This window comes from Anolis sagrei, chromosome 2 (assembly GCF_037176765.1).
Source record: "Anolis sagrei isolate rAnoSag1 chromosome 2, rAnoSag1.mat, whole genome shotgun sequence".
NCBI classification, from domain to species: Eukaryota; Metazoa; Chordata; class Lepidosauria; order Squamata; family Dactyloidae; genus Anolis; species Anolis sagrei.
In genome coordinates, this window is record NC_090022.1 from 139649885 (window position 1) to 139676575 (window position 26691).

Below are 26691 nucleotides of genomic sequence, written 5' to 3' on the forward strand. Positions count from 1 at the left end.
TTATTCACCACTATTTTAACATACCACTACCTGTGCTCTGGGCACTACACAGAACATCAGACCTCTCTCCGAGCTACCTTCCCCCAAATGTTTACAGTCTGTACATTAAATACAGGATAGAAACAGAGCTATGAAATGGGTTGTGAGGATAGAAATGTCTGGTGAGATGCTGTAGTCCAGACAAGGTAAGTCTTGGCTGGCGATGTAAGTGTGTCCTTGAGGGAAGTGGTGAAGCTGCGGAGAAAAAGCCTTTGTCTTGTATTTGAAATGACTGTTTCAGTGAGAAGACAGCAATTATCAGAGGAAAGTGACAAAGGAAATTGTACAACTAAGTGAGCACCTCAAGGTTGCTTCCAAGGGAATATTACATGAAGTACCTGTGGCTTACCAGATGTTGTTGAGCTCTAATATGCTTCAGTCCAGACAGCAGTCACGGGAAGCTGTAACCTCATAACATTTGAAGGACCACAGATTTCCTGCCTGTTTAATGTCACAGGATTTCATACTGACCAAACACTATTCCACCTGGAGTGCTTGAAGCCCCACTGAAGAGATGAGTTGGTTTTAACTCATAGGCTATCCTTCACCTTCAAATCATTGATAGGTGGGCAGCTTATGAACAGCATATATCCTTTCTGTTCTGATGTCCCAGAGATAAGCCAACATTCCCATTCTTCTCCTCCATCCCTTTGAGATACACATCAGCATATTTGATTTCTGATTTTGATGCCAACTCAAAGGCTTATTATAGAGACCACGGAGAATATGAAAGAGTGGAACTGGGATGATGGGAATATGGTTTTTCTTTTGGAGGGTGTTGCCATGCAACAAGCCCCTCTTTGTCCACTTCATGGCCATTAGAACTTGTGCACCAGTTCTGTTGAGCATCTCCGGTCCTTCCTCTCCTCATGCTCAGCTTTACGATTGTAGGTCCCTTTTAGGACACAAATCCTCTCAGCGAGGCTTCTGGTATCAGGGAAAAGGATGACATTGTAGATCAGAGAAGCCAAGATGCCTCCTGCCAAAGGTCCCACCCAGAACACCTGGAGAAGTGGAAAGAAGAAAAATGGGAAGCCCCATCATGTGCATACAGATAACATTCCTCTTCATGGGAAATGTGTGGCATGTTTGTTTCTACCTCTCTGAAAGGACTGGAATAAAGAACCAAAATGTCTTACTACCACCTACCACCAAATGTAATCCTAGAGTCCTAGAATCATAGTGTTGGAAGGGAGCTCATAGGTCATTGAATCCAGGATCTCCAGCTAAAGTAGACCCAGATGGTAGTTGTCCATCTTTCCAGAGAAGAAGACCTACCATCTCTCTAGACCAGTGTTTCTCAAACTCTCCTCCTCCAGGTGTTTTCAACTTCAGCTCCCAGAAATCCCAGCCAGCTTAACAGCTGTTAGGAATTGTGGGAGCTAAAGTCCAAAACATCTGGAGGAGCACAGTTTGAGAAACTCTGCTCTAGACAATTGGTCCCATTGCACAATCACCCCTACTGTCAAGACATTCCTTCTAATGTTCAACCAATATCTTCTTTCTTAAATCTTGGTGAAATGATTTCTTGGGACAGCAATTAACCTCCCTCCCGAAACCCAGCCAGTGAGCTGTTAGAATTCTGGAAGTTGTAGTTCAAAAAGCACACATTTTTACCAAGTCAGCAGCTGGACAAATGCCAATCATGTTTACATGAAAGGCAACAAGGTTACACATTTCAGTGTATTTTAATGATGAGATAAATGTTTTTAATGTTTATGTATGCATATAATGAATTCTTGTCCCGGCATTGAATGTTTATTGTATATATGCTGTGATTCACCATGAGTGCCCTTTGGGGTGAGAAGGGCGGAATAGAAATGTAATAAATAAATAAATAAATAAATAAATTTCACACCACTACATGACAGTATGAATATGGACTGTGGACTTTTCAGTGGACTGTGGGAGCCTATGTGACAATATATTATTTTGTTATGGTGGCTTATCACTACTCCCCAAAATTAGAGCCTCACAACTTCACTTCAATGGAGAAAAACAGAGTGAAGAACCTGACACCAAACTCAAGCCAGCACATGTATATTTGGGGAAGGATCTCCTATCTGGCAGAATGAAGCCACTCTAGCACAAGCAGTAGGTTTGGCATGTCATGAGAAGATAGCAAACTGTCTTTTTAATTTTTTACTATTGAATATTTCTTGCCAGAGAGAAGGGCAGGTGCTTTTTCCGCCTCATAGGCCAAAATCACCTTATGTTTTAGACATCTTGATTTGAAGCGCGGGTTAAGTGGTGGTGGAGGGGATGCCATTTGCTGATGCACTTCTGGCAGCAAAAACTGTTGGGTTGGCACTGGATAAACCTTATAGCAGTGGTTCTCAAACTGTGGGTCCTCAGATGTTTTGGCCTACAACTCCCCAAAATCCAAAAAGCTGGTAAACTGGCTGGGATTTCAAGGAGTTGTAGACCAAAACACCTGGGGACCCACAGGTTGAGAACCACTGCCTTATAGGGTAAAGGCTGAGGGTATGCCTGTCACGTGGGTGCTGAATCCATTTGCAATTTTAGTTGGAACTTTAAACTAAGCTGCCTAATGTATTCAATACTATTCCCAAATGTCTGGACTAAACATCAGAATCCATTTTTAAAAACCATACTGAGGACCACAAGTCATCACTAACTCTATAGAGAACTTGCTGCTATGAACCGAGATAATTCACAAGTCCTTACTCTGGGGCTGTTACCCTGAGATAATAACTTTATTTGCCAGAACAACAAATTCCAGAAGGTTTCAACTACGCCATCCCTCATTCCTTTAGTGGCCCCCTGGGTCATTCACAAATCCCAATGTCTCTAGTCAATGGCAACTCTGCTGTTGCTGCTGCTGTGTCTTATCTCAGGCTTAGAAAGAGGAGAGGTGAGCAAAGTCCCTGAACTTTGCCAGAGTCGGCCAACTTTCTTTCGCCTTACCTCAGCTTCTCATTCATCACTTTAACATGTAAGCAAACGAGAGGTTGACACAAGTTCAGGAATGATTATCCCAGGATAACAGCTTGAATAAACTGGCCCTGAGATAAGTCCATGGCTCATATATCACTATCAAGACTCGTGCTTCATAAGCCACTGATTTTAATTAAGACACAGCCCAGCAAGAATTGAGTCTTGTTTGTATACCTGTAATTAATGCATCAGTCATCCATCTATATGCCAGGTGCTAACACCAAGGCAGCTACTCTTTCCTCTCTCTCTCTTCAGCCAGAGCTGAGAAATGCTCTTCTGAGCGGGAGGGGGATATTCCCAGATTCCCGAAGCCAACATTTTCATTCTGGGAGCTGTAACCACCCAAAAAGAAATTTTCCATGCTCTGTATCCATTTTCTAAACATCTTAGAAATCTACTTGAGATTGGGAACTTCAAATAGTGGAGATAAATGCTTTTTCCTTCCTCAAAACAGCAACAGGAAAATGACCTTCTGGAGGTTTTGGACTTCAGTTCTTTGAGGCCTCAGCCAGAATATTAAAATGGGAAGGAATAAAGGGAACTGTAGTCTCATGTGGTGTTGCAGTTTAAGCAATAAACTAGATTCTGGAGCCCAGGGTTCAAATCCCTGCTTGACTATGGAAACCCATTGGGGTTTTTTTTCTTGTGTCAGGAGTGACTTGAGAAACTGCAAGTTGTTTCTGGTGTGAGAGAATTGGCCATCTGCAAGACCATTGTCCAGGGGACGCCTGGGTGTGTTACCATCCTGTGGGAGGCTTCTTTCATGTCTCCGCATGGGAAGCTGGAGCTGACAGACGGGCACCCATCCCGCTCCCTGGATTTGAACCACTGACCTTTTGGTCAGCAGTCCTGCTGGCACAAGGTTTAACCCACTGGATAACTTTGGGCAAGACACACACCCCCAGCCTCAGAGGAAGGCAAGGAAAACTTCTTTTTGTACAGATTTTGACAAGAAAGCTCCATAAATGGGAAACAACTTGAAGGCACACACCAATAAATCCAATCTAACACCCAGTTTGATTCTGGATGGAGTTGCATCATTTTGGTAGCCATTCCAGGCTATTCCAGTTGCTCTTTCAGGTCTTCGGAAGTACAGCTAGCTGCAGGTTGACCAGATCTTATTTGCTAAAGATGGCTCACTCTACTGTGAGGTGAAGGGGAAGCACATGCATAAAGGGGAAGCAGGGTAAGTACAACTACTGATTGGGGGTATCCAGCCCATATCTACCACAAGAACAATAAGGCTTCCCTTTCCCCACATTAACAAGAAATTAGTTCTGCACATTGCAAAATTATTTTGAGAACTGCATTCCAGCTGTGTCAGATAGGAAAGATCCACTCACCCAGTGATGCTGAAAGTTTCTCATGATGACAGCTGGACCAAAAGACCTTGCCGGATTCATAGAGCAGCCAGTGAAATAGATCTGAAAGTTTAAAAACAGGGATAAATGCAGAGCTTAATAAAATGAAGGTTTTTGGACTACATGGAGCCCCCGGTGGCGCAGTGGGTTAAAGCACTGAGCTGCTGAGCTTGTTGATCGAAAGGTCGCAGGTTCGATTCCGGGGAGCGGCGTGAGCTTCCGCTGTCAGCCCTAGCTTCTGCCAACTTAGCAGTTTGAAAACATGCAAATGTGAGTAGATCAATAGGTACCGCTCCGGCGGGAAGGTAACGGCGCTCCATGCAGTCATGCCGGCCACATGACCTTGGAGGTGTCTACGGACAACGCTGGCTCTTCGGCTTAGAAATGGAGATGAGCACCACACCCCAGAGTCAGACATGACTGGACTTAATGCCAGGGGACTACCTTTACCTTTACCCTTTTGGACTACATTTACAAGAATCCACCAACCACTATGGCTAGGCTGGCCCTGGAAGGTGAATAATAGTCACAAGAGTAAAAGCTTCAGGTTTCCTGTGTATTCATTCTCATTCTCTTTTCTTCTGAGTGCATGAAATGGGTTTCTCTTTCCTTTTGTAACTCTTGCAGGGATTCACACTTACCGATAGTCTTGTGTGTATGTGTGTTATCTGTACATGGTTACAGACCATTACATTAGCATATGTAGTAAAGCACCAGCTTACTTCTCACATTCACATATAATGAAGTTGGGTGGTGGGTTCATGTGCGAATAAGTCCTCCATGAAAACAGGAGGCAAAACTATTTAACTGAATAACTTTGCATGGCAGGTTTGAGAAATATTTGTTTCATCTGGGGATTTTTGGCATTCCCAGGAGACTCAGCTAGTATGGCTTAGTGCAAGGGACTGTGGGAGTTATTGTCCAAACCAACTGCTAGCCTGTTTGTATGTTTGTTACATGCCTTGATGTCAGAGCAGACTTAGGTCAACTTTATCATGTGTGGGTTTTGGGGGGCAATGTTTGTCCGGGGATGTTTCTAATTGTCTTCCTCTGAAGCAGACTGTGTCATTTGCACAAGGACACCCAGTGAGTTTCCATGGTTTCCTGGATTGGTCAGAACATACCATCCCTGGTGGCTCTAACATCCTTGAATGGAAGATAATGGAAAAGAATATACTTGGTGCCCATCCCTCCCAGACCGAGCCCACCCACCATTCCACCATTTTTACATTGGTGGCATAACAATACTCACCCCTAAGAAATGGCCAGCTGTGACTGACAGACCGATAGATAGTGCTGGAGAGCCCACTTTATCAGTTCGGCAGCTGTCAGTCGAGGCAAAGACGCAGAGGACCAGGAGGAAGGTCAGAATTAGCTCCACTGCCACCGCCACCCCAGCTGATGTGTTGTTCTGCAGCTGGAAAGATTAAGAAACACATTGAAAGGCAGATTGGAGGAGACAGCTTTTGAGCCTTGGCAATCACAGAGACAACACAAACAATTACCATCCCACTTACAGCACCGTTTAGTGCATGAAAGTAAAATGCCCCCAAGGGGTAGATTCTGAGGCATAGCTGACAATTCAATACTTTGTCAGGTCCACCATAAAATGCAGGCGTAGGCCCCAGGACCAACCTGCTGAATTATTTTGCTAATTATGGCTAAACCCACACAAGGGCTATATCCCAACTCCAGTGCACCATATCCTGCTCTGGTTTGAGCCCATTGATGTCACATTCACCTGTTGTAATACAAACTCAAATTGGTCTTGAAAGCCACACAGTTTCCCCACTGTGAAGTCACAGAGGAACAAAAGGGCACTTCTGTCATATCTGGATGTTCACTGTCTTGAATTAGTTTAGATTGTACAACCAGCATGTCTCTCAGTGTGTATATATACACAAGATATAATACTACACGCACACACATATAGAGAGAGAATTTGATTGCATAATAGTCACCACTGCATAATAGCCCGCCCCTTTTCCTCACATAATAGTTGCATCCGTATTTTGGACTGATTTTCCTTTCCTTCCTTCTTTCTCAGAAAGAAAGGCAGTTTAAAAACTAGAAAATGAAGGTATCAGAAGCTCCACTCTTCTCTCCTCCCTCCTTCTTCTGAGGCAAGGCAGTTTACAAAACCTGGAATGGAATTCTTTGGAGAAAGGAGGAAGGAAGGAAGGATGAGTTCCAGAGGCCTCCATTTCAGATTTTTGAAATTGCATTTCCTTGGAAGAAGGAGAAAGAAGAAAACAATGGAGCTTCAGAGAACTGCACTGTATAGTTTTTAAAGTGTCTTTTCTTTGGAGAAAGAAGGAAAGAAGAGAGAAATCAGCCCCAAATGGCTCTGCAGTTTAAAAAACAAACAAAGAAACAGAGCTGTTTGTTTGAAGCTGGCAAGGCATTTTATTTAACAACAACAACAGAAACGAGAATAAAGGCAGATTTTTTTCCTTGTGGTAATAGTCACCCCCCCCTTTTTTTTTAAAAAGGGGAGAAATGTTTGACTATTGTGATGAAATATGGTATATCCATTATCCATCCATAATAGCCTTTCTTGTTTTCTCATTAGACTTAGTAGCCACCTGCACTCCCACTAGATAGAATACATATGACTCCCTTTCCGCTGTTCTCTTTTCCCTCTGTAATTTCTCTGTATGTTTGTGAGGTGAAAGGGGATGGGATTAGGGTGCAAGAGGAAGAAGAATGGGTGGTGCATGGGTTTCTATAGCTGACCAAGGGAGCAGGACAGAAAGAGAAGACAAGGAAAGAGCTGGGTTGGGTGGGAAAGAATGATGAAGGCAGTGGTGGCAGCAGGAGACGGGCAAGGGCAGTGGGAAGGGGTTTCAGTGACTGCTCTGATGGCAGTTCCTTTGGCAGAAGCAGTCTTTACTCAGACTGTATAAGCCCCTATTTAGCCCAGACACATTAAGTCCAACGCTGCAAGAGGAAGGGAATGGGGCAGCTGCTGCGGTGATGATGGTTCTCTCCCACACACCCCACCTTCTGGTCTTTCTGTCCATCCCACAGACCCACACACCCTCCCTCCCTTTCCCTGAGTATGTGAGGGAGGGAATGTGAATGTGGTCAGGTCAGCCATCCTGCCAGTTTGATTTCCTCCAAGCAACCAAAATTTGACCATTTACTAAGCCGAATGTAATAGAGCACATATGATGATTGAAACTGGTGTCATTTTATTAAAAATGGCACAGGACAGAAGCAGGGGCAGAGGCAAATAATCTGCTGTCTTTTAGTGGTTTTACCAGTTTTGTGGATATCTTGTGGTCCTAACCTCCCCAAATGTGGAGGGATGACAAGTTTGGCTATTTGTCAAATTGCATCTCCTTATAAAGAACATCCAGTGTGCTGCGGTCAACAGAGGAGGTCCTCCACTCGGTCCCATCCCCCATCACAAGCTCAGTTGGTGGGAATGAGAGAGGGGATCTTCTCCTGGATCGCTTCCCATCTCTAGAACTACTTCTCTAAAGAAATAAAAATGGCTCCCACCCTTGTCTCCTTTGAGAAGCTTCTGAAAATGCACCTATGCAGTTTAGCATCTGGAGAGGAGGAGGAGGACCCTTTAACCCATTGGAATGATGGCTACTCCCACTTGTATTATATGGCTGCCATGATATATCAAATGAACACCAGCGCTAGCCATTTTTAATGTAACTGTATCTTAATTGCTTTTATGGTATATGTTGCAATGCTTACACATGTTTTAGTCTACTATGTCTTATTGAATTGTTCTTTTCTATTTTTTATTTCAATGCTTATTTGTAAGTCCACTGTTCATTGTAAGTCCACTGTTATTACTGTGCTTTACCATGTATTATTTTTTATGTGTTAGTACTTATCTGAGGCATTGCTTCTTTGCCATTGCTTCTTTGCCTTTTGCCTTTTTGCCCTGAGTCCCTTTGGGAAGAGAGAGAACTCTAAAAATAACATTTTAAAATTGTTGTTGTTGTTTTCATCATTATTATAATAAATAAAATGTAATAAAACAATACATTCTTAATAAAAACACATACACCCTAGCGAGAATCTCAGACCTTTGTATATTCAAATACATGGTTATCCGAAGATATCCATTAAATATAAATGTGTTTAAAAAGTATGACCTGATCCAAGAAATATTTACTAGATTTGGAATTGAAATCCTATTGAATTTAATATATCTATCCTACTCCCTGATTCTACCCTGTTCTAATTTGGGTTCAGGAAACATGATGTCAAAAATGTTTTTTTCATAGAAACTGAAGAATAAAAAGAGTATTTTTTGAAAAAAAATCCTGTTAAAGCTCTCAGGAATCTAAAAGAAGTGCTTTGATTTTGAAACCAGATGAATGCCTTGTGTTCAAAAAGGACCAAGATCAAGGTGAAGATGAATAATTTTGCCGGCATGGATTCAACCTATGTGTTTATTTGTCTGTTTGTTTCTAAAGTAACTCCCTCTCTCCACACACCTCCCATCGTGCATGGGAAAACTTTGGCTCTTCGGGTGTTTTGGACTTCAACTCCCAGAAATCCCAGCCAGTTTAGCGGCTGTTAGGAATTATGGGAGTTGAAGTCCAAAACACCTGGAAGGCCAAAATTTATTATTATTTATTTGTTATTTAGAGCATTTGTATCCTGTCCTTCTCAACCCCCGAAGAGGGACTCAGGACAGGTTACAATTGGCAGTCATTAGATACTGACAAAGAAACAGTTAAAGCACAACAATTAACATAAACAGGTCAACAGCAATAAAAAACACATTAAAAAGCAATAAAATACATTAAAAATATTGGCCCTGAAATATTACCAGAACCAAGTCTGAGTCCGCAAATCCAAATCATAGTTCAGAGTTCCAGTCCAAGGTCTCTTAACATCAAAAATCCAGATGTCCCCTGGGCAACGTCCTTGCAGACAGCCAATTCTCTCACACCAGAAGCGACTTGCAGTTTCTCAAGTCACTCCTGATATGAAAAAAGGCCAGTAGTTTAACTTCTAGACAAGAAAATTACTGTTTACGTTAAGAGACAGGTGAATGCAGTTTTCCCCAATCTGCCTTCTAGAAGTCTTGAGCTACAACTCCCATCACTTGCAAGCAGAACAGCCATATGAGCTGAGTGATGAGATTTGGAAGGCAGAAGGTAAAAGGTTGGGGGATGCTTCATTGGGGCGTTCCTATGTTTGGAAACTACACCCATGTTGTGACTTGATAACTTTCCCATATCCAGAAGCATGGGGGCTTCTGGAACCTAGTCTTCTCCAACTGAATGTGCTGGACTCCGATACCTATACTTCCCATGCTGACTGAGGAAGATGGAAATGCATATATAGCTCAGTATATCTGGGGGCAGTTAAAAAATGTTGTTTTAGGCTGATGAGGTGAAGGGATCCTGTACTTCCACAGCTATATAAGAAAGGGAATTCTGATAAAGGCAGATTTTCCACAAGATAATTTCTGCCATTGTCCACACTTTCCTTAAAAAAACCCCACCCTTCTCTTAAACCACATTAAAAATGAAAGGAAGTACATCAAGAAAAGAAGAGAGGAAATTAAGAATTTCCCTGTATGACCATCACTCTCATAACAAGGGGGAAACCTGTCTGTCAATATAATTTATTTATTTTATTTATTTATTTACTCTACTTGTATACCGCAGTTTCTCAGCCTAACAGGCAACTCAACGCGGTTTACAACAAGGATAAGATCAATCAACGATATACAATTTAAAACCATTAGAGCACAATATACAATATCGACACAACAATAACAACACAATGCATCTCATAACTAGAGTCGTGATCCAAATTCGTCATCCATATTTCCATTCCTGTAATCGTCACATTCATTGCACTGATTAACCAAATGCCTGTTCAAACATCCAAGTTTTTAATCTCCTTCGGAACACCATTAGCGAGGGGGCTGATCTTACCTCCATGGGAAGGGCGTTCCACAGCCGAGGGGCCACCACAGAAAAGGCCCTGTCTCTCGTCCTCGCCAGCCGCACCTGTGAAGCAGGTGGGATAGAGAGCAGGGCCTCCCCAGAAGATCTTAGGGTCCTGGCGGGCTGATAGGCAGAGATACGTTCGGATAGGTAGCTTGGGCCAGAACCATTTAGGGCTTTAAAGGCCAACGCCAGCACTTTGAATTGAGCCCGGTAGCAAATCGGCAGCCAGTGGAGCTGGTGCAGCAGGGGAGTGGTATGCTCCCTGCGCTCCGCTCCTGTTAGTATCATGGCTGCCGAGCGTTGGACTAGTTGAAGCTTCCAAGCCGTCTTCAAAGGCAACCCCACGTAGAGAGCATTGCAGTAGTCTAAATGGGATGTAACCAGAGCGTGGACTACCGTGGCCAAGTCAGACTTCCCAAGGTACGGGCGCAGTTGGCGCACGAGTTTTAACTGTGCGAATGCTCCCCTGGTCACCGCCGAAACCTGAGGTTCCAGGCTCAGCGATGAGTCCAGGATCACACCCAAACTGCGAACCTGCGTCTTCAGGGGGAGTGCGACCCCATCCAACACAGGCTGTAACCCTATACCCTGTTCGGCCTTACGACTAACCAGGAGTACCTCTGTCTTGTCTGGATTCAATTTCAATTTGTTCGCCCTCATCCAGACCGTCACAGCGGCCAAGCACCGGTTCAGGACCTCGACAGCCTCCTTAGTAGCAGGTGGAAAGGAGTGACAGAGTTGGACATCATCCGCGTACAGATGACATCGCACTCCGAAACTCCGGATGATCTCTCCCAGCGGCTTCATGTATATGTTAAACAACATGGGAGACAGTATTGAACCCTGAGGAACCCCACAAGACAAAGGTTGTGGGGTTGAACAGGAGTCTCCCAGTAACACCTTCTGAGACCGACCCTCAAGGAATGAGCGGAGCCACTGTAAAACAGTACCTCCAAGACCCATCCCCGCGAGCCGTCCCAGAAGGATACCATGGTTGATGGTATCGAAGGCCGCTGAGAGGTCCAGCAGCACCAACAGGGACACACTCCCCCTGTCGAGCTCCCGGCGCAGATCATCGACTAAGGCGACCAAGGCTGTCTCAGTACCATGCCCCGGCCTAAAGCCAGACTGTGCCGAATCCAGATAATCCGTGTCTACCAAGAATATCTGTAGTTGTGAGGCCACCACACGTTCCAGGACTTTGCCCAAGAAGGGGAGATTGGAAACAGGCCGATAGTTGACGAATTGAGTGGGGTCCAGTGATGGTTTTTTCAACAGCGGTTTTATTACAGCTTGCTTTAAGCTGGCTGGAATTTCGCCTTCCCGAAGGGAGGCATTAACCACCACCTTCACCCACTCGGCCAATCCCCCTCTGGCCTCCTTCAGAAGCCAGGATGGGCAGGGGTCTAGGATGCATGTGGTAGCTCTCATTCCTCCAAGCACCTTGTCCACATCCTCGGGTTGAACCAATTGAAATGAATCCATCAAAACTGGACAAGCAGATGCTCGTGTTACATCCTCAGAGACTGCCGTTAATATGGTATCCAGACCAGAACGGATCAAAGCGACTTTGTCTGCAAAGAACTGAGCAAAGGCTTCACAGTGAGCTGCCGAGTCATCAGGGCTCCCATCCTGCGTGGTGGGATTTAAAAGGCCTCTGACAACTCAGAACAGTTCAGCCGGACAGTTCTTTGCAGACGCAATAGTGGCCACAAAGAAGGTCTTCTTTGCGGCTTTTATTGCCTGGGCATATGCCCTTAGAAAGGACACAAACCGTGTTCGATTTGGCTCGCTCGGGTCCGAACGCCACACACTCTCTAGTTCCCTCTTCCTTCGCTTCAACGCTGCCAGCTCCTCAGTGAACCAAGGGGCTGGTTTAGCTCGGCTACTTGAGAGGGGACGTTCTGGAGCGATCGTGTCTATTGCCCTAGTCATCTCCCCATTCCAGAGAGTGACCAGGGCATCAATAGGATCACCAACCGAGGTGGCGGGGAACTCCCCAAGAGCCATCAGGAATCCATCAGGATCCATAAGCCTCCTGGGGCGGACCAGCTTAATGGGCTCTCCACCTCTGCAGAGGTTGGGGGGTGCAGTGAGTCTAAAACTGACCAGGTGGTGGTCGGTCCATGGCAACGGAGAGATGGACAACTCCTCAACACCGCCACCTTCCTCCCATCCCTGGCAGAAAACCAAGTCCAATGTGTGTCCTGCACTGTGAGTGGGGCCAGTTACCTGTTGGGACAGCCCCATGGTTGCCATGGCAGACATGAAGTCCTGAGCCGCTCCCGACAGAGCGGCCTCGGCATGGACATTGAAGTCCCCCAGCACAAGCAGCCGTTGGGACTCCAATGCCAGTTCCGAGACCATCCCCGCTAGCTCAGGCAGGGAGACTGTAGTGCAGCGAGGTGGACGGTACACTAACAGAATCCCTGTTCTGTCCCGGTCACCCACCCTCAGGTGGACACATTCAAAATTTGTTGACTGCGGGATGGGGTCCCTGGTCAGAGGGATGGAATCTCTATAGACCACTGCAACCCCGCCTCCCCGCCCTCCGGATCTCGGTTGGTGCTGTACAGAGAAACCTGGAGGCAAAGCTGGGTCAGATTCACACCTCCAGCTTCGTCCAGCCAAGGTCCCTGAAACAGGTAGCAAAGCTTGATAGCCTCAAGGATGAGGTTATAGAAAAGATCTCTGAAATATCAAGATCCATATACTCATCGGGTTGCTAAAATCTATTGCTATGCACTTGCAAGAGGTTTCTACCTGGAAGCACACACAAACACAATGTCACTTTATGTGCTTTGTAACCAAAACAACTGGAAAAAAAGTTGGCAAGAGGAATTGTTAAATGTTGTGAGAAAAGCAGGCGCTTCTCATGGAGTAAAGACACTCATGATTGCCTCTGATCACACAGTTTGTGAAGATGGTGAAGAAAAATATAAAAACACTGCCAAGCTGGATAATCACTGACAATTGGATGAATAAAAGCACCCCACAAGCAAATTGTCAAACTGCTTTCGGCTTTGTTAAAAAACCACTTGCAGCCTAGGAAGGAATTACTGAAGTCAGATCTGATGGTTCATTGCAGTGAGTTTCATCAGCGCAAAAACAGAACCATCTTTAATAAATTGTTCAACTCTTTGAAAGAAAGAGAGAAGAAAAATAAAACCATGTCTGGCAACAAGATTTAGTGCAAAGAACACAGACAAGGATGCTCTTTAGCAGCAACACCAAATTCTAATGTTATCTCATCAGCCAAAAGCAGGCCCACACTTCCCATTGAAATACTAATAGGTTTATATTTGTTAAAACTGTTCTTCATTTTAATTATCGTATTGTTTTTAAGTGTTTTTGCACTACAAATAAGATATGTGCAGTGTGCATAGGAATTCATTCATGTTTTTTCAAATTATAATCCGGCCCTCCAGTAGTTTGAGGGACTGTGACCTGGCCCTCTGTTTAAAAAGTTTGCGGACCCCTGATATACATAATGAGATATCTTGGAGATGGGACCTGAATCTGAACACAACATTCATTTATGTTTCATATACATCTTATACATATAACCTGAAAATAATTTTATACAATAATTCAAATAATTTTGTGTAACAAACAATGTTGTATATACCGAATTATCAGAGCAGTAGGACAGAATTTAGAATTCTGGAGAAGAGATGCTCAACCTATGTTTACATTCACTTAGGGAAAAAGGCAATGTATTCCCATTATGATGCTTCGTACAGCACGGTTCTATTCACTCGGTCAAAAGTCCCACTGAACATTATGGATTTTATTTTCTGACATTTAAATTAGTTCAAGCTACAGATGTTCTCTTGCCATAGCACTGGCTGCTCCTCCACTTACCGCATTAACAGCCAGTCCTCCACGGATCTCTGGTGGGGTCAACTGGTGAATCACCCCCGCGCCAGCTATTGCCCCTACAATCTGAGCTATGATGTAGGCCACAGCTCTTAGCACTGAAATCTTCTGTGCAACAAGGAGCGCCACCGTCACTGCCGGGTTGATGTGTGCCCCGCTGATGTGGCCCAGCGATTGGACAAGGGTGGCTATGACCAAACCAAAGGCCAGTGAAATCTGCAGGGTGCCTGGGAGGGCAGAGGGCCAGTTCAAGGCGGAGCCCACTCCAAGTAGCACAAAGATCATGGTGGCCAAGAATTCTGCTGTAGCAGCTCTGAAGAAAGCCAATGAATAGAATTCATTCCTCATGGCTAAAGAGTCTTTAGAGATGTCCGGGGTGTAAAAGGCAGAAAGTGTTCTCTGCTACTCTCTGGCTTTCTCCTCCAGAAAGGATGCATGGGCAGAATATATATATCAAGGGACAGAACAGGGGAAGTACAAGAAATGGGGTGGGGACTGTAAGCTGGAGACAAGGCTCCTTGGAAAGTATCCATCTCCTCCTTTCCCTGAAAGCCCTGACCTTTCCTATTAGTAATACTCCTCTCTTAGATTTTCTCAGCCTGTGATTTATGAGGTTCTTCTACTTTGAGTTGAATGAAGCAGAAGGAACCTCCTAAATGTTTGCAGATAGAACTCAGTGGACCTGGCAAGTGTATTCTGATGAGCTTCCTTGCAACTTTGAGATTTGCAATCTTCAGTCCTTTATGTAAACCAGAGCCCTGCAAAGCCTGCGGCCTGCCAAGTTAACTCAACTCTGAAATGGTCAATCTTGTTTTCCTTCCAGCTATCATGAACTGCAAAAATCCCCAAGGGGATGATCTTTAAGTTAAGGAGATAAATATAAGAGCAGGGATAGAATTGAATATTAAGGATGGAATATTATTAACTGTGAAGTGATGAAGACATCAAAACACTTAAAGATTTTCTATACCACTGATCACTCATCAATCAAAAAGGAGATTGTAGCCAAGAACAATGTGAAGTTTTGGAAACTGTTCATATGATAGATCTTTGTTAACTGATGACTTTATTTAATGCACAAAACCATTTTAAATGTTGTATAAAATTACCTTCAGACCATGAATACAAGGTGTATTGTTGTTGTTGTTCATTCGTTCAGTTGCTTCCGACTCTTCATGACCTCATGAACCATCCCACACCAGAGCTCCCTGTTGGTCGTCACCATCCCCAGCTCCTTCAAGAGCAAGCCAGTCACTTCCAGGATGCCATCCATCTATCCATCTTGCCCTTGGTCGGCCCCTCTTCCTTTTTCCTTCAATTTTCCCCAGCATCATTGTTTTCTCTAAGCTTTCCTGTCTTCTCATACAAGGTGTATATAAAACATATACAGTACAAGGTGTATATAAAACATAAATGAATTGCATGTTTAAACTGGCGTCCCATCTCCAAAACATCTCATTTTTTTACTTATATGCAAATACAGGTGTTCCAAAATATGGAAATGAATAAATAAAATCTAAAACATTTCTGGTCCAAAGCATTTCAGATAAGGCATACTCAATGTGCAGCTACTTGTGATTTTCAAGAGGTGAACAGAAGGGGAAGCTTTTGCTCCCTCAAATTCTTTGATAATAATCTGGCTCAGAAAATATTTCCTGGCCATAATACATCAACATCGTTTCCTCCATGGATCCAATTGCAGGAGGAAGGAGTTGTTGGTCAAGACATCTAGAGGGAGGCCGTGTTCTTTGCAGGGATTTAAAGATCTTTGTGCAGACGTCTGCTTTGCTTTTGCACAGTTGCTCAGGGTTCCCATGGGTGCCTCCAGCTGACCTAAAGCACTGGATGAAAAAAAAAGTTCACAGTGTTCCTGTGCTGAAGCTCACTGGCTAAATGCATTGGATACTGCGAGAGTCACAAACCAAGTGACCTTAATCTCCTCCATACACAGGAAGCAAGCAACAGGACAAATTTTTCAAGACTGAATTAAAACTCTCAAGGGGAGCAGTAAGCAGCTACCAGAAAATCTTGAGTAACATTCAAGAGTGTTAGTCCGTTTAGGATTGTTAAACTTTTGCAGATCTATTAAAACCTGCATGAAGCTTGCAGGTCTGAAGGCTCAGTAACATAACTTTGGCCTCCCTCCCTCTCGCTCCTTATCACTCCATCATTTGGAACAGGAACTAACCCACTTAAACTACGGACATGGCAGCTACAGTCGTGTGTCCAGGTTATAATCTGAATTTTGAAGGAGCTATATAAACTGCTGAATCAGCACTTTGGATAGCTCTTCTAAATTCCAGACTAAGACCTGGAATAGATTCTTTGCTATACCGAGATAAAAGTAGTTAAAGCCAGTTTAGTGTTACCAGCCATAAAATTCACATTAAAAACATTAAAAATGTTTTCTTACCATAAATATTTTTTCTTAACAAACAAAAACACCATGCATATATATTTTTCTTTGGAGTGTGAAGTAGCTATTCTACATCATCCCTGACTGAGAAGATGAGAGGTTACCTCTTCAAGTGAAAAGAAAACCATATTTCCCTTTCTTTCTTTGCCTTCAAGTCATCTACTGATTTATGGTGATGCTATGGATTTTATAGGATTTCCTTAGGCTAGGAATACTCACATATATTTTTGCCAATTCTTTCCTCTGAAATATAGCCCACAGTATCTGGTATTCAATGGCGGTCTCCCTTCGAAGTACCAACCAAGGCTGGCCCTACTTAACTTCCATAATCAGAGAGAATCTTGTCCCTTTAGGACAGGCCTCCTTAAACAGTGGCCTTCCAGCTGTTTTGGCCTCCAACTCCCAGAATTCCTGACCACTGAACAAGCTGGCTAGGGCTTCTGTGAGTTGGAGACCCCAACAGCTAGAGAGCCACTGTTTGAGATACCTGCTTTAGGATATTTAGGCAGATATAAAATTTGGTCATTTCTCAGATTATAAATCTACCCATACTGAGCCTCTGCAATTGATGGGAGCCTTATTTTTTTTCATGTCAGGAGTGACTTGAGAAACTGCAAATCGCTTCTGGAGTGAGAATTGTCCATCTGCAAGGACATTGCCAAGGAATTGCCTGGATGTTTTGATGTTTTACCATCCTTGTGGGAGGCTTCTCTCATGTCCCCTCATGGGGAGCTGGAGCTGACAGAGGAAGCTCATCCATGCTCTCCCCGGATTCGAACCGCCGACCTGTCAGTCTTCAGTCGTGCCGGCACAAGGGTTTAACCCATAGTGCCACCGGGGGCTCCTCGGAGCCTTATTATATCTTGCATTTTACTTAGGCTTTGTAATTCATAGCCGACTGCACTAAAAAGCAGACAATGCGAAGACAAACTCCCTGCTAGCTGATGCAAAATCTTGCAACTAAGTGACAATTTAAGAGAACCTTTTCTCTCTTTCTTTTTGGGGAACTGTATGTCTTTTGTGTAAAAATTAAAATGTCAAACAAAAATAAGCTCAGACAGGTTAACCCCCCTCGCAACACAGACATGCTGCAAAGAGAGCTGGAAGACATTCACAGCCTGAAAAGTTGGCACCGTTGTAACGCAGGTATTTTTGATGGTCCATATAATTACAGTCCAGCCCTCATTCTCTCTAAGCCTCAACTGGCTCTTCTGTTCCCAGACTCTCCTGGGGAACTGTCAGCCATTCCTGTTCCACCGTTTGTTTAGAGGGCTACATGGCAATTATGCAGGGCTTTGCTTTTACTAATTACTAGTCATGAAAGCAATTAGAGGAGCCACTGGATTAAGTAATAATTATAGTGATTAATTATGTTTCTTTTCCCTTTAGAGCTTTTCTTCCCCAGCTGCTAGCTGAAGGCAATGTGCCCATTAGAGAGGGTGGAGGTTACAAGAGTGCAAAAGGCCAATGAGGAGGATCATCAGTCCTGTGCCAGAAAGGCTTGGCCCTTCTTCACCGAAACCCTATATAGCACCCACAACAAGAAGAGGTTGTTGAAGAAGGAGTCAAGTGCTCTCTCTTCTGCAAATCTGAAGGAGCAGCTACCAACTTGCAAAAACAGCTAGTCCAAATTGTCTATTGTTGAGTAGACCACAAAGAATGGAGCTCATAACCAAATGCTATTTTTTGCAGTTGTCTGCAGATGGCAACTGAATGAGAAGAGGCTACTTCTTCTAATGAGGGAAGCTTGGAAAAAACTGATTTTCGCAAATCTCCAAAAACTAGATTAGCACCTTTAGTATTCACCTGTCATAAGTGTAAATCCAAATTTACATTTTCACACTTCCAATCTGTTCTTCTAGCGCAGTGGGTAACTCAAAAACAAAGCAAAACATATTAAAATATCCTTAAAGGGTATATTTTCAGAGAAAGCACATTTATATTTTAATATGTATCGAAATGCCATGCCCTTCAACATTATACTGATGAAAAACAATGTGACCAAATAACATCAAAACATGGTCAAGAGAGCCAAAGCTGTTAATAAGGAAGAATGGACAAGCTAGGAGAGGTAAAGCACTTTACATGTGCCTGAGCCAACCAGAAAAGGCCCTTCCTCTCTCTCCTCTTCCCTTGCTTAGGGCCCTTCCACACAGTCATATAACCCAGAATATCAAGGTAGATAATCCACAATATCTGCTTTGAACTGGATTATCTGAGTCCACACTGCCATATAATCACTGTTCAATGTGGAAGGGTCCTAAGTTTGCTAGATGCAAGCTATGTTTCTACTTTGAACTCAGTTTGTAGCTGAAGCGGATACTCCAATAGCTATTAGGAATATCCCAATGTTCTTTGATATCCCACCTGTTACAGGAATACTTGTGATGTTTATTTTTCGCTGCCACCAATAAAGATTACTCCAACTGGCTACCTCCCTATATGTGCTGCTTGTATATGAGGCACATGGAGACGTTTGTTTGGTTCAAACAGAGAAAGATGTTTGGTGATAGTATAATAGCTGGGTCCAGAAGCTCCGAGCATTATGGAGATGCTGCAAAGGCGGCTGTGAATAAGGGAAGAGAGGGGGCAGAGTGAGAGCGGGGAGAGCGAAGGAAGGATAGAAAGGAAGGGACGCTTAGGGTTAGGGTTAGGGTTATGGTTAGGGGTTACGGTTAGGGTATGGTTTAGGATTAGGGTAAGTTTTAGGGTTTGGGTTAGTGTAAGGGTTAGGGTAAGGTTTAGGGTTTGGGTTAGGGTAAGGGATTAGGGTTTCACCATTAAAGAACTCTTACATTCCTTCTATATTTTCTATCTCTGGCCTGGCTTAAATTTGCTAAGTCACTCTTGCACAAGCAGCACTCCCAAAGGAGCGTTGTGGCATCTCCATAATGCTCAGAGCTTCAGGACCCAGCTATCATACTATTACCAGATGGTTATTTGAAGAGGCACAGAAGCTTAATGGTTGCAGGTTTCTGGTACAATCAGGCCTGTAGCCAGGATTTTGATTCGGGGGGGGGGGAGGGGTGAGTTTTTTCCAGGGGGGGTTCGGGGGGGGGGGCTGAGTCTGTGTGAAAGAGGGTCTAGCCTAGCAAACCTTTTGTATCATTACCCCAATACCCCCATGCTTATGGGATATATCGAGTATGGTGATCAGAGCATGATATGAATAAATAATGCAGTTTAAATAATACACCAGTAAGGCCTTTTCGCGAACCACCATGAGAATTTCGGGGGGGGGGGGGGGCTGAAGCCCCTCAAGCCCCCCACCTGGCTACATGCCTGGGTACAATGCTTTGTGACTACTGAAATAGTTCAAGGTATAACTTGCAGGTTTCACACTAAAACTTTAAAACAGGAAACTTTTAGTCTTGCTTCTTTAAAGTTTCTTAAAAACTAAACAGCCCTCTCACAGCAAGGCCTGTTAAAAACAATAGTTTTGTGTCCTTCTCCAACAGTTCCACAAACCTAACTCACACACAAAATGGCTTCTGTCTCCTTCACTCAGCTTAGCTCCGCCCACCTTTCTTCACTGAGCAGTTTCCCTCCAATACTATTGGCCAATCAGGCTGCTCCTCTAGCTCTAAAGGCGGCCTGCTTGCTCCGCCCCCTCAGCTCTGTGCTGACAAAATGGCTGAGCCTGGCTTTTGGCCTTTGGCCTGTCCCGCCAACCCTGCATAGTAGGCCAATTTGTTACAGTAGCCCTTGCCATAAGCTGGGGGCAAAAGGAGAAATGAGCAGAGGACAATCTGGGGCATTTTAAAAGCAGCTGAAAAAGTAAGACAACAGAGGATTGTTCTTGCCAAATCAGGAGAGTTGGAGGGTATGAGATGCACAATTCTATATCAAATTCAAAATAACAATTATGTGAGTGTGAAAACCAGAGTCCAATTCAGAACCCAGTCCTTTCTGGATTGTATGATGAGTGGCGTGACCAAAAACATGCTGAGAAGGAGTGGGACAGCAAGCTGCCCTCCCTTTTGTCTGCAAGGACTCTACAAAGCTAAATGTGAACAAATCGATGAGTAAACGCATGGGGCAATTTTCACACGCATCATTCATCTAGCTCTTGCTTTCATTAGGTTCTTTAAAATATTATACCTTTTTGATGAAATGTTACAGTGCTTGTACATTTTTCATACTGAAATGTTGTTAATTGTATGCTGCTTTCAGGACCGAATACATATGACAGGAGCAATAAATAAATAGCAATAACAGATAAATAGGTTTTGTTGCATATCACAGAGTATATTTAGTCTTATTAACAATGTCATACTTAAGCCCCTTCCACCCAGCTGAAAAATTTCCCACATTATTTGCTTTGAACTGGGATATATGGCAGCGTGGATTCAGATAACGCAGTTCAAAAAGATATTGTGGGTTATTCTGCCTTGATATTCAGGGTTATATGTCTGTGTGGAAGGGCCCTAGATCACATTGATCTCAGTAATGTCACTTAGTGCAGGTGTGAAAACAAGGTGAAGGTTTCCTGCTATTGTCTCCATCATCAAAAGCAGGATGGGCAACATGTGGTTTTCCAGGTGGTTTAAGATGCTGAAAAATCAGTGTTGTCTGGATTGTGCATGAGCCAGATGTTTTTAGACTGCCACCAACATAAGCCAATTAGATGTGATCATAGGAGAGTCCAGATTCTGGAAGACCACACATTTTCCACACTGATTTTTGGGAAAGTACAACACTATTAATGGAACACTATCTTGATGGTGGGCCCCCCGGTGGTGCAGTGGGTTAAACCCCTGTGCCGGCAGGACTGAAGACTGAAGGTCGCAGGTTCGAATCCGGGGAGAGGCGGATGAGCTCCCTCTATCAGCTCCAGCTCCACATGCGGGGACATGAGAGAAGCCTCCCACAAGGATGATAAAAACGTCAAATCATCTGGGCGTCCCCTGGGCAACATCCTTGCAGACGACCAATTCTCTCACACCAGAAGCGACTTGCAGTTTCTCAAGTCACTCTTGACATGAAAAAAATAAATAAATAAAAATCTTGATGGTAGCTTTCAACTACAGAATGGGAGAATTACTTAATCAAGTTCACCCTGGCTACTGCTTAGTTTTTCGTTGCCAGGCTTCTCCAAATCTTTTAGACTTGCTTTCAGCACTACTAAATTTTTTTTTTGCGAACTAATTAAGTTCTTGCTATCCTTTTCTTCTAGTAGCTTATTATTGTTCTGATTTATCCTAATGATATTTTAAATTTTTCCTTTTACTGTGTTTCATTGAATCTGATGGGCTTCAAAATGGGGTAAACCTTAGATGTGATAACGCCTTAGAGTCCCAGGTTCAGAGATTTTTTAAAACCGATCTACCTCTAAGGGAGGAGGAGGAGGAGGAGGAGGAAGAACCCCAGCCCCAACAGCTCTGCAAGCCCCCATTATTTTGTCCTGAGCCAGACAGCTGTTTATTATCTGGTTGAGCTAATCACTGTGTCTTATTTCCACTGCCTTAACAATAGGCCCATAGACTCATGCTGAGATGACATTTGGGTTTCTTCACATTTCCTCCTGACAAGAAAGATTTCAGTACAAAACTGCATTGAAACTAAAACAAGATATGCATGCAGAGAGATTTCTCAAAATATTCTAAGAAAATTGTTTTTTCCCTCCTCAAAAGTGAAGCTTCAAAAATGGCGCTCATCTCCATTTCTAAGCAAAAGAGCTGGCGTCGGACATAGACCCCTCCAAGGTCATGTGGCCAGCGTGACTGCATGGAGTGCTGTTACCTTCCGCTTTGGAGTGGTACCTATTGATCTGCTCATATTTGCATGTTTTTGAACTGCTAGGTTGGCAAAAGCTGGGACTAACAGCGGGAATTCATCCTGCTCCCTGGATTCAAACCGCTAACCTTTCAGTCAGCAAGTTCAGCAGCTTAGCAGTTTAACCTGCTGCGCCACCAGGAGACGACTGGAGGAACCTAGATTTCATTTGTGGTATTTAGTGGCCTCTCTATCAATCAAGTGGTGAATCCACTCTGGGTTTTAATCCACATTTTAATGGAACTCTCCAAAGTGGTGAACGTCTGCTTCCAAAACAGGTTCCACTTCTGCAGCAGCTTAATCCCCACTCTCCCTATAAGTGAGTACTATGGATAACTGAGCCCCAGTTCCTAAACCAGATTCAGCACCTTGGCTAACTCTCTTAGAACAGGACATAATACCCATAATGCGATGGAACAATGGCTTCAAACTACAGGAAAGGAGATTCCACCTGAACGTTAGGAAGAACTTCCTAACTGTGAGAGCTGTTCAGCAGTGGAATTCTGTCCCAGAGTGTGGTGGAGGCTCCTTCTTTGGGGGCTTTTAAGCAGAGGCTGGATGGCCATTTGTCAGGGGTGCTTTGTATGCAATTTTCCTGCTTTTTGGCAGGGGGTTGGACTGGATAGCCCACATCCTTGTACAATCAGAGCATTTTATGCATCCGGTAATTTCTCTTAGACAATGAAATGACATTCTTAGATGAAGTTGGGAAGATGTCTCTTTCCCTTTTTGTACCTCTGGTCCTAAAATTTCAGTCATTTCTTAGGGAAGACCTTTTATTCTTTTTTTTTTAAATGAACCAGTCTTCTAAAGATCCATACAATGGAAATAAAGACAAAAAATAATCTCTACAGGGATTAGATTATTCCCTAATCTCCAACTTGATTTGGCAGGGATGGCACCCAATGATCCTCTGGCTCAGTTGTGGTATCTGTATCTTGTAATATTTTGTGGGAGGTTCTGAAGCCATGTTATTGTAAAGTTGCATTGTTTTTGGTCTTTGTGGAAGCATGATTATGGTTTCTGTTTGGTATCTTTGGTGCCTGTTCCTCCGAGGGTACTATTGTGCGCATGTGGTGCTTTTTTTGTCATGGACTTGGGCCCGTACAATAAACTATTTTGAACTTATGTTCGAAGGCAAAAAACACTCTATGTTTTTATAGGAAACTCAAATATGTCACCCTCTCTGATTTCTCAAAACCCAGAGATCTGTCCTGTTTGCTGGTGTTTTCCCTTCCATGGGCAGGAGGGTGTGGCAGCAGGAAAGAAGGACAAGTACCGTAACATCAGGGACACTGAGATCCCAGGAACAGTGGGAAACAGGGCAGCTTATGATTTACAGGACCCAAAACATCTGTGAGCAAATAAATTAGGTTCTCAGTACCAAATCTTAAGGACAGGGAAATAGTGTCCAAAGGACATCTGTCACCTGTGTATACTTAATGTATACCATGCTGCCGTAGCCAGGTGCAAATATAGAACCAGGTAGCCAAGAACTCAATGAAGTACATTGCTGAAAACAATTAAGCAGAACCAAATAATCTTCCAATTTTTAAGAAAGCAATCCCTTTCTTGACTATTATCAAAAAAAAAAAAAAGGGAGGAAAGAAGGAAGGAAGGGCATGAATCATAGCAAAAAAAAAAAAAAAGACTCGTGTACGTTCCAAATTTCTCCAACATCCATTACAGTTCAATCCTCTTATTTCATGGGAACAGTGCCTGTAGTTTCATTTGTCCATGTCTAACAAAAAGTGTCTTCTCTAGGCATTTCTAAAAACTCCAGTACACCTCTATGGGCTTGAAGTCTTTCATTTCAATAGGTTTGCTATTAATAATGTGAGAACTTTTGGGAATATCAGGTCAAACCATACAAATCATGCCTAGTTCTAGCTTCCCATTTTTCTTTTGCATCCTATGGATTATCCATTTTTGTAGGATCAGTGGAGCAAACAGAAACACTGCTTCCAGTTAACTTGGTTTTTGAGGAGAATGATGTGGCCTCCCAGTAGGGTTTTTTTTTTCCATGTCAGAGAGAACTGGCTGTCTACAAGGATGTTGCCCAGGGGATGCTCGGATATTTTACCATCCTGTGGGAGGTTTCTCTCATGTCCTTGCATGGAAAGATAGAACTGATAGGCAGGAGCTCACCCCATCTTGCGGATTTCAACTGTCGATCTTCAGGTCAGCAGTTCAGCTGTCACAAGGGGTTAACTCATTGTGCCACCGCAGCTCCTATATGTGTAGGAGTGTCAAACTCATTTTCACTGAGGATTACCTCAGCCTTATTGTCTTCAGAGGGTTATTTATAATTATTAGACTGTATAACTGTAACTATGTTGATGTGGCGGGCTAAATTTGAGCTGCTGGCCTTGCGCTTGACACATGTGTTGTCAAGTTTGCCAGTCTGAGAAAATGTGACATGCCCAAAGACATGCAGTGAGTTCCCATGGCCAAGCAAGGCTCTGAACCCTGATTTTCCAAAGTCTGAGCCCAACACTGACACTTCTGTATCAGGCAGACTTTCACAACAACTACATAGTTGCCCATAACTTCCTGGGGCTTTATACTGTACTCCATCAATGCAGCTGAAGAGCAGAATGAAATCAAATAAGTTGATGTTGAAACAATTAAGTTAGTTTCAAATGTCCTTTTATAGTCCATCTTTACTGCCATACTCCCTTTTCTTTTTTTCTTTTAATTAGGAGACCAAAAGACTAGTCAATAACTGACAGTTTAAAGTCCCTCTCACTGACTAAGGTAAATGTTTCCCCTAAAGTTTGGTTCTGTCTGACTCTGGGGGTGGGGGGTGGGGGGGCTCATTGCCATTTCCGAGCCGAAGAGCCAGCATTGTCCATAGACACCTCCAAGGTCATGTGGCTGGCATGACTGCATGGAGTGCCGTTACCTTCCTGCAGAAGGGGCACTTTTTGATCTACTCACATTTGCATGTTTCGAACTGCTAGTTTGGTAGGAGCTGGAGCTAACAGCGGGAGCTCGCCCCACTCCCCAGATTTGAACCACCAACCTTTCAGTCAACAAATTCAGCAGCTCAGCGGTTTAACCCATTGCGCCACCAGGCGGCCCTCTGGTCACACTGACTAGTATGAGCTATTACTTCAAAATGATGAGCAAAGGGCCCATGCACTGAGATAGAAGAGTTTCCTTGGGAAAAACTCCTCACTTGGGGGTCCGTAAAAACTTTTTGTCACTTGACTTGATTCTTTAGCTTCTCGGAACATTGTTCTTTCCATGATCAATACATGCCAAGTGTTATTTTAAGTAGAAAAGGACATTAGTTCTTGCTTATGCAACCACTCGGCCTGTCCTCTAATTTATAGTCTCTCCCTTCCTCCTCTTCATGCCACACAAGACAGGCTGGAAGCCCTCAAAGCCCCCCCCCCCAAATAAACCCCCAGCAAATTGCATGACCCTTGGACATTGGAGTCCTCTCATATTCTGGTCGGAGCCTGTGTTTGTTCCCCGATCAAGGCTAACTGCAGAATGACAAGGCAGAAGCCTTCCTGCTAATAAATGGTATTGGCATTTCAATTCCATGCCAGCATTGATCATGCGCCCCAGAAGAGCCTGGGCGCCTCCGCCCGAGTTTCATTTGCTTTTTCTATCAAAGCAGCCTTTACAAATTGTAGGGCTCTCTTGGGTATTTAAACAAAACCTGGCATCTTTTTTATGAAAGGGCTTTGCTGCAATGCGGTCTCTTATCAGGCTTGGATTTGGGAGCAGACAGAGAACGGAGACACTTCTTTTTCCTGCTGTTAAAGGGTGAAGAAAGAGAAAGAAAATGTCAATTCTTATTTTTTTTGTCCCATGATAATTTTTCCAAATCTTTCCTTCTTCCTTCCCCGCCCCAAAGAGCTGCTTTGACATTCAAAAGGCTGCTTTATGTAAGACTTGTTGGCAATCTTACATAAGTGAGAAGATCATTAATGAACAGTGCTCTGAAGAAAAATGTTGGCCCATTAGCCAAGCTGGGAGACAGTAGCGGTTGAGCTAATATTAGATTAAGGCTTAATTCATATCCTTGCTTGCATATGAGTAAGCCCTATTGACTCCATGGGATTTACTTCTGCGAAGATACAGGCAGGGTTAGAATGAGAACAAAACCACCTTACCAAAAATGCACATGTTGATAGTGCTTTCATTGAGACCAATGAGAATTCCATAATAGTGTCAAGCTTTTGAGTTCTTCAGAGTACTTCATCAGGCTCAGTATATATGTGTGTATGTGTTTTTAATTCAGTCTGTTTTGTTTGTTTATCTGGTGTTCAGCCATTTCTTCAGAAGACTCCAGTTCCAAATGATGGTG

The 26691-nt window shown here is 43.6% G+C and overlaps 1 protein-coding gene across 1 annotated transcript; it reads right to left on the bottom strand.

The window, feature by feature from the left end:
* Positions 1 to 14524, bottom strand: LOC132768295 (aquaporin-5-like). Its single transcript, XM_060764045.2, has 4 exons — positions 14162 to 14524; positions 5611 to 5775; positions 4341 to 4421; positions 1 to 1043 (listed from the first exon to the last, which is right to left on the bottom strand). Exons 1-4 carry the CDS (start codon positions 14522 to 14524, stop codon positions 858 to 860), a joined length of 795 nt encoding a protein of 264 aa, XP_060620028.2. The 3' UTR covers positions 1 to 857.
* Between the last annotated feature and the right edge of the window lie 12167 nt (positions 14525 to 26691).

Coding starts and splice junctions, on each gene's coding strand:
- LOC132768295 (XM_060764045.2), bottom strand. CDS start 14,524: ATGAGGAATGAATTCTATTCATTGGCTTTCTTCAGAGCTGCTACAGCA. Junction 5,776..14,161: donor GAGGACTGGCTGTTAATGCG/GTAAGTGGAGGA, acceptor TAATCTTTCCAG/CTGCAGAACAACACATCAGC. Junction 1,044..4,340: donor GAAACTTTCAGCATCACTGG/GTGAGTGGATCT, acceptor CCACTTCTCCAG/GTGTTCTGGGTGGGACCTTT.